We start from the raw sequence: 16,018 nt of genomic DNA, 5'->3' as shown, positions 1-16,018 counted from the left end.
ATTCATACAAAGGTAATCATCAATAACCAGTGACTAGTTATTGCCCTGAATGCGATTGATTTCCTGAACGTATCTGTATCATTTCCACAGATGCATTATTATTATTATTATTATTATTATTATTTATTTCTTAGCAGACGCCCTTATCCAGGGCGACTTACAAGATATCACATTATTTTTACATACAATTACCCATTTATGCAGTTGGGTTTTTACTGGAACAATCTAGGTAAAGTACCTTGCTCAAGGGTACAGCAGCACTGGGGATTGAACCCACGACCCTCCGGTCAAGAGTCCAGAGCCCTAACCACTACTCCACACTGCTGCCCTACAGATGCTTGCATAGCTAATACATCGGTAGTGGACTTACCAGATAAAATGCTTTTTAATCATTTGTAAAATCATCTTGGTTAATAGGTGCCCCTTGGTCCTTACCACAGAGATGAATTGCAGGGCAGTAGACGGCAGCATTATTATGAACGTACGCTTTTTTCTGTTGACATACACACACAACATGTTAAAAGCGTGTGATAAATAATTCCATTTAAAAAAACGACTACTCAAGTGACCCACAAATTGACATTAAAACACACTTCAGTCTCACCTGTGCATTACACAACCTCCCCATAACCTCCTTAGATTTGTACTCTACACTTTTGGCTACATACCCGAGCATTCTGTAGTAATGTTTTATAACACGTTGTGTTCCAGCGGGCTAATACAGCTATATCAGTAACTCAGGTATTTCCTGTTTTTAAAATTCTTCTGTAATACATGCTCATTTAAATAACCTTGAGTGACGGCTGTGATATGGAATTCATACACAAAAATTATTTTCAGAATGTCATTTTACATTTCCAGTTACCCTCTTGAGATGGTTCCTGCCTTTGGGTGAATCACTTTGTTTTTTGTTTTAAATCAGCACACACGGTCACAAATCTTGAGAAAATAATTGTATTCATTTTTACACCTTTGTATCAGTAGGACTCCACCAACGCCAAAATAATATATATATATATATATATATATATATATATATATATATTGCACAACAGATTATATAAAGAAACAGCAACGCATGCATACTTGTACAGCTTGTGAAACAGTATGCAATGTTTTATTTTAAACTAACAATTACAGATATCAAATCAAGGAGATACGCTGTTACAGACATAATTAAAATAACCTAGCAGAGTTTGTGTGAGAAATGTGTAGTATTTCTGAGTATTTGTAGGAATAATGACACATGACCTGCTTTCCAGAATGCTTACTAATCGTTTACATTTTGTCTTGTTCCAATGAGCAGTATTAACTATCCTGCTGTGCTTCTAAATTACACATCATAACACTGCTAAATAAAGACTCTAAAATATATACACAAAAATTAAAATAAAACTGGACCCATATTCACAAATTAAGATATGGCTATGAAAAGTTAAAGTCGTCAAGTCAAAGTAATAAGCTTGGTCTAATTAAAACAGTTAAATAAAATGACATTTATTTTTCCCCTAACGTTTGTTATACAGTCCTTTAGTATAGTATTTATAAACATATATACTGTTTTTCTTTAGGTATCAAAAACATATTGCATGTGAAAAACATTTACTTCTTCAGCTCAACTCAATAGTGACATCCATCCACCATTTTGTTTCTATTCTTTGGTTAGAACATCCCCTTAAATCGTTCCAGAACATCCTGCAGTGTTTATAAGAAACATGTTCCTTGACGTTTTCTGTATCATAGTTAAATAAACTAGGGATTTTTTTTTTTTAACTTCTACACATTGCGGTGTATCCCATACATGCTCCCTCCTGCAACAAAGCTGGTGCTCTGATATAAATGAGTAGTGTATTGTGGGAAGAGGAAACAGGCATTGTTGCAGGAGGGAGAGTGATATGGATACACTGCAATCCTATTTTTCGTGGCGAACGCTCCAGAGTAAATGTTGAGAAATGTATTCCCTAGTTGATTCATGACCCATGATGTGTGTTCAAAAATATAATGCTGCCATACGGACAACACTGGAGACAGCAAAGGTAATGTAATGCATATCCTGTAAACCTGTCTGAAACACGTGAGATTTTTAGTAACACCGATGCCACATTAACGGCAGCTCAGTGACTCAGCACTTCACAGTCGGTTTGAATATTAATCTGAAGGAATTCTAGAAAGTGTTGACAAAGTATCAAGCAGGTCAGTGAACAACCTAGGATCATCTGACTAGGAGGGTGGTCTATGAAAATCTAGCAAGTGATTTTGAGAAAATGAAGCTAACACATTACAATGCAGTAACTCCAACCCCTGAAGGGTGAACTGGTCTATCCACTGTACCTGTGTGCTGAGCTATAGCAGATGCATCTGCACTGTTGGCAAGTCTTGTTAAAGAATAAAATGCAGATATAAGTCACTTTAACCACTTGTTCGTTACTTCAACAAGAACTTCTGCAAAACATCTTATTTCTTAGAAAGCTAGTGTGTATGTATGTATGTATGTATGTATGCGTGAACGTATGTGTATATATGTATGTATGTATGCATGTATGTATGTGTATGTGTGTGTGTGTATGTATGTATGTTTTTCTAAAGGTAATGCAAGAGGAATATAAGATTCCACAGCAATACATAATTGCATAAAATACTGGTTTCTTTTAAACTGCCATTATTTCAGGAAACAAGGCTGTAACAGGTCAATTTCAGCTGTACGCTTAAAGAGGGCAATTTAACAGTGATGATGTTCAACAAAAAAATAGTAATTTGTTTATCTACAAGACAGATGTTGGATTTATCTATGATATGGGCTGTCGTAGGAGACTTCTTTTAACATACAGTCCTGTCCTTATCTGTATCTGCTCCCTATTGGCTGTACAGAGGAGGGGAGTGCTGTGACTCTTCTGGGTCCACTGGAGTGATCTTGGTGCACAGCAGTGAATAAATGTAGGGCCAGATCTTGTTGGTTTCTGTTCCCGAAACGGAGTGTAGAACACCTTCCTTCCTGTGAGAAAAGACAACACTATATTTTTAAAGGGCTGGACATGATTCCAGGGCAGTTATTAGTAGAGTACAAGTAAATAGGACAGCCAAGGAAAGTGAATTAGATATTATTTTAATCCCACTCTTTCATTCACATCATATTCTCTGTTTTCTTTCTAAATCTCCTCCCCAAGTCCAAGCGACAGTGTTTAAGTGCAATCAGGTAAGAGTTTTGTGTGTGTATGCGTGTGCATGTGCATGTGCATATGTGTGTGGGTGCTTGTGTGTGTGCATGTGTGTGTGCGTGCTTGTGTGTGTGCATGTGTGTGTGCGTGCTTGTGTGTGTGCATGTGTGTGTGCGTGCTTGTGTGTGTGTGTGTTCATGTGTATGTGTGCGTGTGCGTGCGCGTGTGTGTGTGCATGTGTGTGCGTGCTTGTGTGTGCATGTGTGTGTGCGTGCTTGTGTGTGTGCATGTGTGTGTGCGTGCTTGTGTGTGTGCATGTGTGTGTGCGTGCTTGTGTGTGTGCATGTGCGTGTGCATGTGCATGTGCTTCTATGTTAGTCGTAATGTTTTACATATTTAATGTTTAACAACGTGATGAAAAGTACCTCTGAAGTTGTCTTTAAAAAAGGACCTGCGTTACCTTTGGCACCGCAGAGCATTATCCAATGTACTGATAACCCTTTAGAAGCCAAGCTGTTGCCCACGGGTGTAATCTGATTCATTTGTTACGACCTTCATCGCGAAGGTGATAATATGCTGTCCACTGTCTTTGTGGATAAGAAGTGAACACGTTTTAACACCTTACAGGTTGTAGGGCAAAATTGGCACACACTGGAAAGAAGCACAATGGAGCTGATAAAACACTGCAAGAACTACGAGAGGACCAATGACATTTTGAATGAACTGGATTCTACCTAGTGCATCTTGCAGGTTTGTCATTACCGTTTAGTGAAGCGTGACTAACGTTACACACAAAGGGAGATCAAGGTAATGTTTTAAAGGTCTTGAACTTCAAAATGGGATGAGTTGTAGAAAAAGAGAAAATGCATCAAAGAGGTAAAGGTCTTACTTCTGCCAGTGACATTTTGATCACAGAGAAGAAACATGATGTGAGTGAGGACATTTATAGAATAGTGTGCACTGCTGTCCTGTGTATGACTTTCAGGAATAGAAAAGGCATCCCCTTTAGGTGCACTATGAGAAAATCAACAGTAACAGAGGCAGTTAATATCATACGAGTACAAATAGAGAATCATACTGAACAAACACAAAATGATATTACACACGTATGAAATTACATATTAGGAAAAAGCAGGCGCTATGAAAAGCTGAAACTGGAGAAGTGTATTTTACATTTCTGTAAATTAGATCTGCCATTTGTTTGAGTGCAGACATGTGTAACAGGGTGGAGGCAAACCCACACACCGCAAGCAAGCGTTTTAACCACAATGCAAAAGAGCTGGGCTCGTCTGCATTCATAGTCTGAGAGCTTTTAAGCTCATCTCATCTCACCGACAGGGTACAGAATCATATAACAGTGCCCCTTACACATGCTCTTAGGTTAATAAGTCGTGCTGGTCCATATACGTGAAAAAAACCACAACAGCTTTACATTAGAGATGTGCCCATTGCACTCACTTGTATAGATCTATGACTGGTTTTGCAATGCCCTTGTACTCTCTCAGCCGTGCAGCAACAACATCCGGTTTATCATCTTCATGCTGGACTAAGGGCTCTCCAGTGACGTCATCAATGCCCTGAGCAGAAAGAGACAGAAACAGCTCAACCCAATATGCACTGTATGTCAGAAGAGTACATGGTTAGGTAAAGATTTCAAATCCATTTCCAACCCTTGATTGTGTGCACTTTCACTGCTATCCCCCGTCCTTCAGTAATAGCTCCTTAACACTGAAACGTCCCTGAGGGTACAACACTTTCCCACTATTAATAATATTTTAGGCTGTAAAGCTGGTAAGAGCAGAGTCCCACCATTAACATGATCTCAATGGGGGCTCCCGAGTGGCGCATCCAGTAAAGGCGCTCCTCGCAGGATCTGCCCTATAGCCTGGAGATCGCAGGTTCGAATCCAGGCTATGTCACAGCTGACCGTGACCGAGAGTTCCTAGGGGGCGGCGCACAATTGGCTGAGCGCTGCCCGGGTAGGGAGGGCTTAGGTCGGCAGGGGAATCCACGGCTCACCGCGCATCAGCGACCCCTGTGGCCGATAGGGCGCCTGTGGCTCTGCAGCGGAGCCGCCAGATCTGTGTTGTCCTCCGGCACTATAGGTCTGGCAGCATTGCTGTGGATCTGCAGTGCGAAAAATGACGGCTTGGAAGGAGCACGTTTCGGAGGACGCGTGTTTCAGCCTCCGTTTCCTGAGTCGGCGGGGGGGTTGCGAGCGGTGAGCCGGGGATACAGGTAATAATTGGGCATGCTAAATTGCGGTGAAAACCGGGGTAAAAATAATTGGTGACGACTAAATTTAAAAAATATATATATATATATATATATATATATATATATATATATATATATATATATATATATATATATACTTTACAAACATTGTTACACTAAAGAGCCATACATTTAGATGTCTGATTTGCATAACGGCGATAAAGCCCTGTATTCATATTCTAAAGAGTGGCTGGACAGTTTTTTTTCTCCACCACTCTTTAAATCAATCTAGTAGACTTTGTGCACCTTGTTAAATAGAGGAGAGTGGAAACAACACAAGATGGTGAGCCTGCCTTACGTGTATGTGCGGCGGGTTGAACTCCATGTTGTACATTCTTCCACTAGTGGGGTGGACCCAGCGCGTGCTCAGCCTTTCTTTCAGGGTCTCAAAGGGAACGTTCAGGCTAATCACAACATCAACATCGCAGGTGCTGTTCAGAGCTTCTGCCTGCACGAGTGTGCGCGGAAAACCTGCTCAATAAAACACAAGAGCTCACGGGACTCTGCTTCAGGTTAATGCAAGGGTACGTTTTTAAACCGAGAGTTGCACCGGTCAGTCACAGCAAAACAACATTGAACTTCACATGTTGTTACCTGCATATTGTGATTTGAAAGAAAAAGAAATACATTAGCAAATAATATGTCCATAAAAAAAAAACCAGAGGGACGATTGCGATTTTGTGGCTTGGCATAAATGGTATATGTGTATTCAGCTTTGGAAATGTTCTGTTTTGAAGGGATTCTTTGGTTATTTCTCTGCAGATTAAACACAGTGTGTGTGGTTCTGTTTCTTTCGGAAGTTAACCCTTTTTTTCTCGGCATGCTATTCATTTTGAACTTGTTAATAAACAGTGGTGTAAGTTTTCATCTTCTTCAGTTACAGTACACACACACACACAGAAAGGAGGCTGTTCTTTTTTGCCTGAACATTTCATTTCTTACCTGTCTAATATCCAACTTGTAAAAGGCTCTGTCGCATTTTTTTTACTAACCTGTCCTTTTCAAACACAGGCTGTTTCTGGAAAAAACTCCCAAAATCTGAATGACCACACATTAGGGGAGGCTGACAAGCTGTGCAGCAAAATTGTTATGCATGTTTTTACGTATTAAATTTAGATTTAGTGAGCATTTCATATTTTTTAATGCATAAAAACTGCAGGTACACAGCTTACCTGGACTGCTGTCTACACCTATAGTTAGATTCTTAGCAGCGTAATACAATAATTGTTAAATAATAGATCAACAAGGCAGATGACAGGCCTGATCTTTTGAGATATTATTAGCCATGCTGCCACTGTCATAATTAATATGGAGGCAACGGGAAGATGGAATTGAGTGCTATCAAACGGACTGCTTTCTAAGTACTCCTACTTACCATCCAGAAGCCAGCTTTGTCTTGTTATTTTCTCCAGTCTGGTTAACATTAAACGTGTTATAACATGATCTGGCACCAAAAGGCCTTGTTCTATGTATCGCTTTGCCAATACTCCCGCCTCTGTAAAGGGAATAACAAATGAGTCAGACACATAGCAACAATGATGACTAAAAACAGCTGAACAGGTTTGTTTCTATGAAACCAACGTGCCTAAGCATTCAACAAGGCAGTCATTTCTAAACAGGTATCACAGAGAATGCATTGACCAAACATACTGATAAAGCATAAAAGCTTGGGTGCTGTAAAACTCTTGTTGGTGTGCCCAATACCCATTAATAATCAATTCACACACGCTAAATAGTGCGCGATAGTAACTTTTTTATTTTATTTTATTTTTTTTTATAAAATTAGTCGTTGCCAATTATTTTTATAATTTGGTAGGCTGTGTGGTCCAGTGGTTAAAGAAAAGGGCTTGTAACCAGGAGGTCCCCTGTTCAAATTCCAGCTCAGCCACTGACTCATTGTGTGACCCTGAGCAAGTCACTTAACCTCCTTGTGCTCCGTCTTTTGGGTGAGACGTAGTGGTAAGTGACTGCAGCTGATGCATAGTTCACACACCCTAGTCTCTGTAAGTCGCCTTGGATAAAGGCGTCTGCTAAATAAACAAATAATAAAATAAATAATTTTCTCCCAATTTGGAATGGCTGACCGCTTTTGAAAATCACAAACACAGGTCACATACCATTTGCTTTTTATAGCTCCCTGCTCATTAACTAAATATAAATAACAAAACTTGCAATAAGCTACTGTGCAAGAAAATATGCACAGTAAACGTATACAGTACATGTATTACAATGATACCTGCTAAATCCACCTCTCGTCTTATTCTAATTCAACCAGATAGATCGATTCAAAAAGGGTACAGGAATAATGCTTCCCTGCTGAACCAGCTCTGTGCATCCAAACACGTACAGTGATGACGTTATTAAGAGTCGATGAGAACTGCGATTTTACGCGCTAGCGCCACACAGACTGCAAACCCACCGGTGTTCGCTGTGATGTTTTCTCGTAAGAAATCCCCGCTGGACAGATGCTGCAGGCCAAAGCATTGGGCTATCCTTTGAGAGATGGTCCCCTTCCCAGAGCCGGGCGGGCCCAAAATGACAGCTCGGAACAATTTATCTGCCATCCTGCTCTTCAAAATGACCTATTTGTAAATATAATACATATGTTTTGCAAAGCACTGTAAATGTACGACTCAAGAGGTGCATTTTTTTGGCAACAAGTTATACATGCATTACACTTAAGGCTGTAAATAGAATTATGCTAATTAATTACACAATCAGAGCTAAATAAATAAAAGCCAATGATCATTTTTAGTTGATGTACTTAATTTTTTCTTTAGAAAAAGTTTTTAGACAACCAATACATTCTTTACCTTAAAATGTAATATGCAAAATAAGTTACAGCGAACAGTAACACCATTATGTAACGCTGTCAAATAAAGGAATACACTTGTGCAGATGCTCTCATAGGTTTTCACTTACTTCTTTACAATTTCAACAAACATTCATTTCTAAGGTTATGTGGTGCAAAACTGGAGTTGAATACTTTGCCAATAAACTTTTTAAGTAAAACTCGTCCAGTTTTCAGCATTACACAGCTAAAACGTTTGTCTGTTTCTGAGGGGGGGAACAAAGTAATCTTACCTCTTAATCCTTGTGTTTTTTTGGGTTTTTTTCTGCAAAATGGCGTTTGTTATTCAAATGGAAATTATTAAGAGCGAGGAGTAAAATATTAAACTTCCCAGCGACGAAATTGCTCTTCTTACTGTATCTTTAAGACAGTGTCTTTGCAACTCAAATGAATGAGGTAGCAGTTTTCTTGCTCCTCCGCAGCTAAAAAACTCCTTTTTAACACATCATCGTGCAAGTATGTAACCTTTGCTGCGCATGGACACAATTGTACCAGCGACTGAACTCTGGAATATGTAGTTTCTCGGTAACATTCGGTTTTGTAGCGCGATACTATGTATAGTCGTAACTTACTGTAAAAAATATATATACTGATTGTTCAGCAAATAAAAACAACAGCACACATCAGTTATCACGTTTAAAACATGTCACTCCTGCAGCTATTGCTTGCGACAAGTTGAAAAGGATATAAATTATGTAAACTGATCAAGTATGCAAATTACTACTGGTCTGTCAAGTTAATCGGTAGGCTGTCTTTCATTACCTGAAAAAATCTACCTCAAATTATGAATTTCTTGTGAGGCATTGGGATGGCATCGGAGCGATACATCTAAGATTCACATGTTAGGTGAATGTTTCACTTGTGGGAATAATTAACCCTTTAGATGCAAGACATCTGTATCCCACCAACCAGCCTACAATTGTGCTAACTTTCTTATTTTTGAAATGAGGTGCACGAAACAGGGTTCAAAATGTATATATATTTCAAAATATACGTTAAAAAGAACAATTCTGGTAAGGGTACTTACTAATTTAGGCATTTTTAACCATGGATATTGTCCCATAGTGTCCACGATTGGTGTCCTTTAGACTGGCTTGATGGTGCTGCTCTTGCTGCTCTGTCAATTATTTGAGCATAATTCGGTCGAGTCTTCTGGCACTCCTCTTATAGGAAGCTCAGGTGGGCCTCAATACTGTGCTCATCTTCAAGAGAGTGGTAGTACTTTAGAAAACAGCTTTACCTTACAGTATTATATTATTACTTGAAACACAGCTCCATAAGTTATATTCCTTCTGATCCCCTGAAGTTAGAGTCATCCATAATAATTGATTCCTGAATACAAATGTTAAATAAAAAAGGAAAAACAAACCGTGTGACGTGTTTTCTTTGAAAGACTACATTTGTTTTTCAGACTTTGAAAAAGGGTTTCCTACAAAAATACATAAAGTAATAATTTACAAAAACAAATGACAAAAAAAATAAATTCTTGTAAGCAGTAACACCCTTGTCTGTCCAATTTGTAATCTAATCTGTAATCTAATTACATATATATATATATATATATATATATATATATATATATATATATATATATATCACAGTGAAAGTCGACTATATCAGAAATAGATAGATAGATAGATAGATAGATAGATAGATAGATAGATAGATAATTAGAAATATATGTATTTCTGTAAGGGAATATTTAAAAAACGTAATCATGTTTCTTCCACACATATTTAAACATGCAACCATTTGTTTTTAATATGTATCAGTAAACTATGAATATAGCTGCATTTAAATGTTTTATGAAACACATTTGCACAGAATAGCACAGCACCATGTGAAAATGTATGCAACTTAATTTATCTTAGTATACAGGACAGTGTGTTTCAACACTGACAGTGTGCGACAAGTGTTTAAAAACTGGTAATAGCTAAAGGCTTAACATAAAGGTTTCTGATAGGTTGGGACTTTAACAGTAATGTGTCACTTATTACTGGTAAATGTTAACATTGTCCAGGTGACTAACTATTAGATTACAATTTGGGGTTTTCTTTTCAAATATTCTATTGCTTATTGTACAATTGTATTGGAATGCCGCAGATGCTAAATCAATTTGTTATTGTGGCTGATTTTCAAAACTTTTACTCCAAAGTGTAAATTTCATCATTATTTCAAAAGGTACTAAAAAAAACAACCTTGCAGGTTTCAAAATGTGTAAATAAATAAACTCAGCCGCCTTCAATTAAATACCTGCTGTGATTGTCTATAGTTTTGTAACGTTAACAGGTCTTTTCATTTGGAAAAGATTGAATAATTTCCAATTTGAAGTACCAAGCTACAGCCACACAACGGATATACTGCCGCGTAGAATGCCCCCCTGCTTTCCACTGCTCCAAATACCGCACGTTGTTACCAACCCAACTGTAGCATTCTTCAAAACAGAGCTGTCGAATGCGGAATGTTTCTGGAAGAATTGGGGTCGTGCAGATTCGTGAATGCCCACCAGGGAAACAGAATAAAAATTGTAAGGTTTTTTTTGTTTGTTTGTTTGTTTAGTATGAGAAGAGCCACCTGGTACATACCAGCAGTGGTTTGACTTAATTATTAATTCCATAAATACATTTTTTAAAAATGTATTATTGTTATTATTATTATTATTATTATTATTATTATTATTATTATTATTATTATTATTATTATTATTATTAATATAGTACAGTAGTCAGCATTTGATACAGTAAGGTTTTTTGTTATTGCCACCTACACGCAAACATTTTTTTAACGCGTATTTTAGCGTCCTAAAAATAAATCTGTGTTCTTTCTCTTAAAAGGTCATGAGACCCGGAAGTTTTTTCTTTCCATCTTCGTATATCTGTCACATGGCTCCGAGACTAGATTTCAATAACAACAAAAAATGGCGATAATCACGTTGTTCCAAGTGGTGTTGCTGCGTCATTAGAAAATATTGCTCCAAACACGTGGAAGAAACGGGAAAACCGAGGGGGAAAGCGGGGGTCTGAGACGGTGGGTGTCAGTACTAATACGATATAGAGAAAGATGAATATAAACGGGTTTGAACTTGTTTTTAACGGGTTTGTTTACCATTTTGGCTGCGTAGGGGGTGTGTTAACACAGTACTGGGCGTTAGAATTTGGCTGCACACACCATATCTCAAAATGCAACATTTGTCTTGTCTTCTTAATTATATAATGACGGATAGTGTTATTATTTTTTTTGTCTTTAATTTTGTTTTTTACATGTGCGATCAATGCATGATTTATACTTCGCCACCAACAGCGAGACAACTCGCAGTATCATACTAGGCATTCAAAGCGTCTAATTTAATCATGCTTAATTATATCATTGGTTACTTTTTTGATAAAATATATAAAATGATACCGCTTTTTATTGTGAACGTCCTTTTCTCACTGACTAGATGTTTAATTTCAGTATAAGCTAGTATGTACAGACTGCAGTATCTTAACTGTATAACTTGTTATTTAAGTGTGGACTATGCAGTTTAGCAATGAAACCGAATATAAACGGTAGTACAAATGGACAGCTGTATTTTTTGGTGGTGGTGCTGCTTCCCGTTTGCTTTCATGATTGCGCAGTTGTTATTGTTAATTTTTTTTTGGCAGCTGACCCTTAAAATGTCCTGTGATGGCAAACATAAGAAATTGAGTTGTTTACATGAAGGATCCAGCAAAGAGGGCGGAGTCCTGGGGGGGAGGAGGCTGCGGAGGGAGACTCGGACTGGGATACTGGTTACAGAGTCCAGGGTGGTCTCGGGCCAGGTTCAGACAGATCCGCATTGCTGGTATGTATATTCTATCATGCTATAATACGCCCCCTGGTTTGTTCTAGAAGCCACTAAAGAAGAAAAAATATAGATTAAATAATAATAATAATAATAATAATAATAATAATAATAAAAACGATACAATCACTATATTTAAGTAAACATTCTCCAATGTACAAATAAGCAGTGTGTTCTAGAAAAGTCTATGAGGACAGGAGTGTGAAATCTTTTTTTTTTAATTTTTTTTATTTTTTTTAAATAGTAAGGTTACCATAACTGGATACCCAGGTTTTCACTATCAGAACACTACAGAGATCTACTTATTGTAACAGTATGGTGTGCATTGATTTGATTAATACAATGTGTATTGCATGATTTAAATGTGTAATGAATGTACATGTTGACTTGCAAAATATGTTTAACTAGTACTTCTAGTTATTGACTTTTCTGAGTATGGTCCAAATTTAGTAAAGACAGAACAAGATGCAATAACTTTGTTTTTTTGTTAAACTTATTCCTGTTTTTAAAACAATGAGTGTGTTCCAATTTTAAAGGCAAATATCTAAAACAAAGAGACAAATGAACAGACCTGACCTGATGTTTTTAAAAATTGCAAATAAATCCAGCCCAATGTTGTGTGCATTTCACTGAACTGTGATATTGTGCTTTTACCAAGTTAAACTTTCAGTAGAAAGGAGAGTTTGTTTAGTGTGGAGACACATTTACAAACATTCATAAACTGTAAAACAAAAAGAAGCAGTTTACTTTATCATCCCAGTAACTACTAAACTGGTTCTGTTGTCAAAACTAAAATAAATATTTGCCCCTTAGGGGTTAATTGCACATGTAAATCATAGGCAGGGACCTACTGGAAATGCAATAAGATGTATCCAGCGAACTGGGTATCCCAACGTGATTAATGGTAAGGACGTTAATTAGTGAGATCCCGCACAGAACATCTGCCCAGAAAGTAGTCAGGATGTTCAGAATCAACTTTGTAGGTGCTTTTAGTACATTAAGATTTGTTTGAGTCTACAGATATACCCCTTAATAAGTCCATTACCTTTTTTGTTTTTAGAGTACTGTCTTCATCATTAGCAATTATTTATTGGTAATGGCTCTTGCCGGTTTGTATGGAAAATTATAAACATGTCGCTCTCTGCTGCCCTCTGGTTTATTTAATTAGTAGTTATCTAGCCAGTTATTACACGGGGGGGGGTGGGGGGTGGGGGGGGGGGGGGGTGATTAGATCAGCCTATACCCCTCAAGGAATAGATCACAGCAGAAGCGGCGGCACTGCATTGCACCAGCCACCTGTCCTTGGTTATACATGAATTGCCCTGATAATTATGTGATTTGATGCAGTCCAGGTGGATTCCCTGGTACTGTAAAGTGATTTAAAAGAAATCCAGCAGAAGAGCTTGCAGATAGATGATATTTTAATGCTGTCTCTTCTGGTTCTAATGGTGGCTCATTAAGGACGGGGGGGGGGGGTAGAAATGTGTTATGTTGAGATCACGAGAGAAATGATCGCAGGATCTCAACATTTCAAACAATGTTGAGAGCAAGATAACATATCTTATAACTTCTAACACTTTTTTTTCCATGTCCTCAATGAGCCACCGTAGGTTCTGGACTGGTGAAGAGGTGCTAAGTAACGTTTGAAGTGTGTGTTGAGCTGTCTGAAATGGCAGCAGGTTTCCATTGTTTGCTGCTGTGTTTTGCTTCTGAACTGTAGCCACAAAGCCCTGAATTCCAGCATGCCAGTGCTTATCAGCCCTTCCGCTTGCATGGTACTGTAGTGCTAATGAACAGCAGACTCCTATTCTTAAAGCTCAGGAAAGCTTCAGTGAGTAGCGACAGGATCCACGGCGCCAATCTCTTTCTACTGCCTCAAACAACAAAACCAAAACTGTGAATAATAATAATAATTTATATTTTTGGCAATTGCAGGAGTTCTCTTTGTATTTTTCTGATCGCTATTACAGTTGTGATTTGATGCATCTTCGCAGCAAGGATTCAGTTTTGTTGTCTATAGACAGATGTCTCTTCTACTGATGTCAAAGAAGAACTGAGATGCAGTATTACTGTAATCACTGAATGATGACTAGGGGGAGCTACAGGCACATAATGCAACCGAGAGGTTGCTGTGAACAGAGATACATAAAAGTATACAGTCAAAGATAGATAGATATATATATATATATATATATATATATATATATATATATATATATATATATATATATATATATATATATATATATAGGGCTCCAAAAATATTAAGACATTATAACTCTGCAAGTACTGTAAGTAACAGTGAAATGTAATAGAGACCACCATTTGAAACATACGCATTGAATTAGCCCTTAACCTTGCATCATAAAATATTCTTGTAAATGTGTTGGGGAAACAGTTTTTGCCAGTAACTCCCTGTATTAGCAGGAAATCCAATGACCCTATTACAAAGCTATTTATTGGATCCATTAAGATTATAACCAGACAAATTTCAAAATTCAAAATTCAATTAGACAAGTCAGTGGTACAGCAGAAGAATTGCCACAACATTCACAATTCTGTACTGTAGAACTGTCAACCAATAGGTAATACATTTATTACACAATGTATATTAGCCACACAGTAAGGCTGAGTTACAGATGATATTGATTTTGTATTTAGAGTGCATTATCATTATTTTATACTAAAATGCTGTGTGGTGTTCTCCTCAGAATCGGAATGTGTGTCAGGAGGACTGCAATGAACGGATCTGGTTTCTCTTGGGTTGTCACGGTGACTATGGAACAGTGTTCCCATTGGACAGCAGGGGCGGCTGCTTGATGTGACAGGCTGCCCTGGCTCAGTTATCTCAGTGCTGATGCTGTCCATCTTAAAAGTACAGTACTGTGATAACTGAAGGATGGCAGCCCTCTTGGCACAGGAGACAAGGCGTAATGCGAAACCGAACTCATCAGGTGCTGAGCAGCTAAAGGAAATGAAAGCAAACCGTTTTTGTAAATCATGTTTTTATTTGCGCTGTGCATTTTATATTATAACTTTTATTACTAATGTATTTTGTTTTGTAGACAATTGCTATACTTTCATCTGCTTCCGTTCCACTCATATTTCCCACTAAGATGTCATGATAGTGCAGCTCTTTTTTAATTTATAAAATCAGAAAGTGATCATATAACTACAAATTCTGCAATTCTGCTTGTTTCACATGTCCCTTTTACTTGTATTATATTATTTAACCTTTCATTGTATGTCCCTTAAACTGACTGTTTAAATAAACATTTCGACGCAGATCATAGGTACTTCGGTTTCCTGGGAACATTATTTACTCGTATAGCTGCTACTGTCTGGATTATTTTTGGTGCCACTGTATGTGTACAGAATGACCAGATTTCAGATTCTGCTTTCTGGATATCAGGCGCATGGTTCTACACCAAGTTTATCAGGCATAATGAATTAGTTGCCTGATTTCGAAACGGGGGTGGATGTTTAGTTGGCTCAGATAAGAACACGGTTGGATCAAAGACCCGGCCCTGAATTAAATCAAAATGTACGGCGGTGCCATAGCTATTCTTTATAGCAGATATGGTGCTGCCGTGATCTGGATTTAATCCTGGCCCTAGTGAGGAAGGGCCAGCGTGTCCCAGCCCTGCTTAGATAAAGGAAATGACCTATTTGCATAATGGCCAGTACTAGTGTGTTAAAAAAAGAGATATTTTACAGCTTTGATTTATGTGGTTGTTAATGCACCAGCTCACTAGTAAATCAACGGCTAGTGTCTACTCTGCAGTCTCACATTCACTGCTGAATGTATAGTTGTTTTATTTTTTCATTTGTTCTGTAATGTAACCTGTAGCTGTAAAAATCATTAACACTGGGATGAAAGGAACAGGTGTTAGATAAAAGATGAAGAAACTT

The 16,018-nt window shown here is 37.8% G+C and overlaps 1 protein-coding gene and 1 long non-coding RNA gene across 4 annotated transcripts; one reads left to right on the top strand and one right to left on the bottom strand.

Moving 5' to 3' along the window:
* Nucleotides 1–1,095: 1,095 nt before the first annotated feature.
* Nucleotides 1,096–9,419, bottom strand: LOC117400262 (adenylate kinase 4, mitochondrial-like). Of its 3 annotated transcripts, none has more exons than XM_059031509.1 (7): nucleotides 9,311–9,419; nucleotides 7,852–8,014; nucleotides 6,808–6,927; nucleotides 5,731–5,903; nucleotides 4,614–4,732; nucleotides 4,045–4,169; nucleotides 1,096–2,992 (listed from the first exon to the last, which is right to left on the bottom strand). In XM_059031509.1, the coding sequence occupies exons 1-7, from the start codon at nucleotides 9,344–9,346 to the stop codon at nucleotides 2,787–2,789; spliced, it is 942 nt and encodes a 313-aa protein (XP_058887492.1). In that variant the 5' UTR covers nucleotides 9,347–9,419; the 3' UTR covers nucleotides 1,096–2,786. The 3 variants fall into 3 exon arrangements, with proteins under 3 accessions (XP_058887492.1, XP_033855815.1, XP_058887493.1); XM_033999924.3 differs by lacking the exon at nucleotides 9,311–9,419 and adding an exon at nucleotides 8,517–8,945; XM_059031510.1 differs by lacking the exon at nucleotides 4,045–4,169 and having other exon boundaries at nucleotides 9,311–9,414.
* Nucleotides 9,420–11,134: 1,715 nt separating this feature from the next.
* On the top strand, nucleotides 11,135–16,018 carry LOC117405534 (uncharacterized). Its single transcript, XR_004544869.3, has 3 exons — nucleotides 11,135–11,310; nucleotides 11,928–12,106; nucleotides 14,818–16,018. It is a non-coding gene; the product is annotated as an uncharacterized LOC117405534 (long non-coding RNA).

The sequence above is a fragment of the Acipenser ruthenus genome, chromosome 10 (assembly GCF_902713425.1).
Source record: "Acipenser ruthenus chromosome 10, fAciRut3.2 maternal haplotype, whole genome shotgun sequence".
In the NCBI taxonomy this organism is placed as follows: Eukaryota; Metazoa; Chordata; class Actinopteri; order Acipenseriformes; family Acipenseridae; genus Acipenser; species Acipenser ruthenus.
This window is presented reverse-complemented; position numbering and strand designations above follow the sequence as displayed.

Bases quoted from the DNA above. Each gene is read 5' to 3' on its own strand.
- LOC117400262 (XM_059031509.1), bottom strand. From the start codon at position 9,346: ATGGGACAATATCCATGGTTAAAAATGCCTAAATTA. The intron at 6,928-7,851 runs GTGGGTTTGCAG...TTCCCTTTACAG, and splicing joins AAACATCACAGCGAACACCG to AGGCGGGAGTATTGGCAAAG. The intron at 4,733-5,730 runs GTAAGGCAGGCT...CTTTCTGCTCAG, and splicing joins TCAACCCGCCGCACATACAC to GGCATTGATGACGTCACTGG.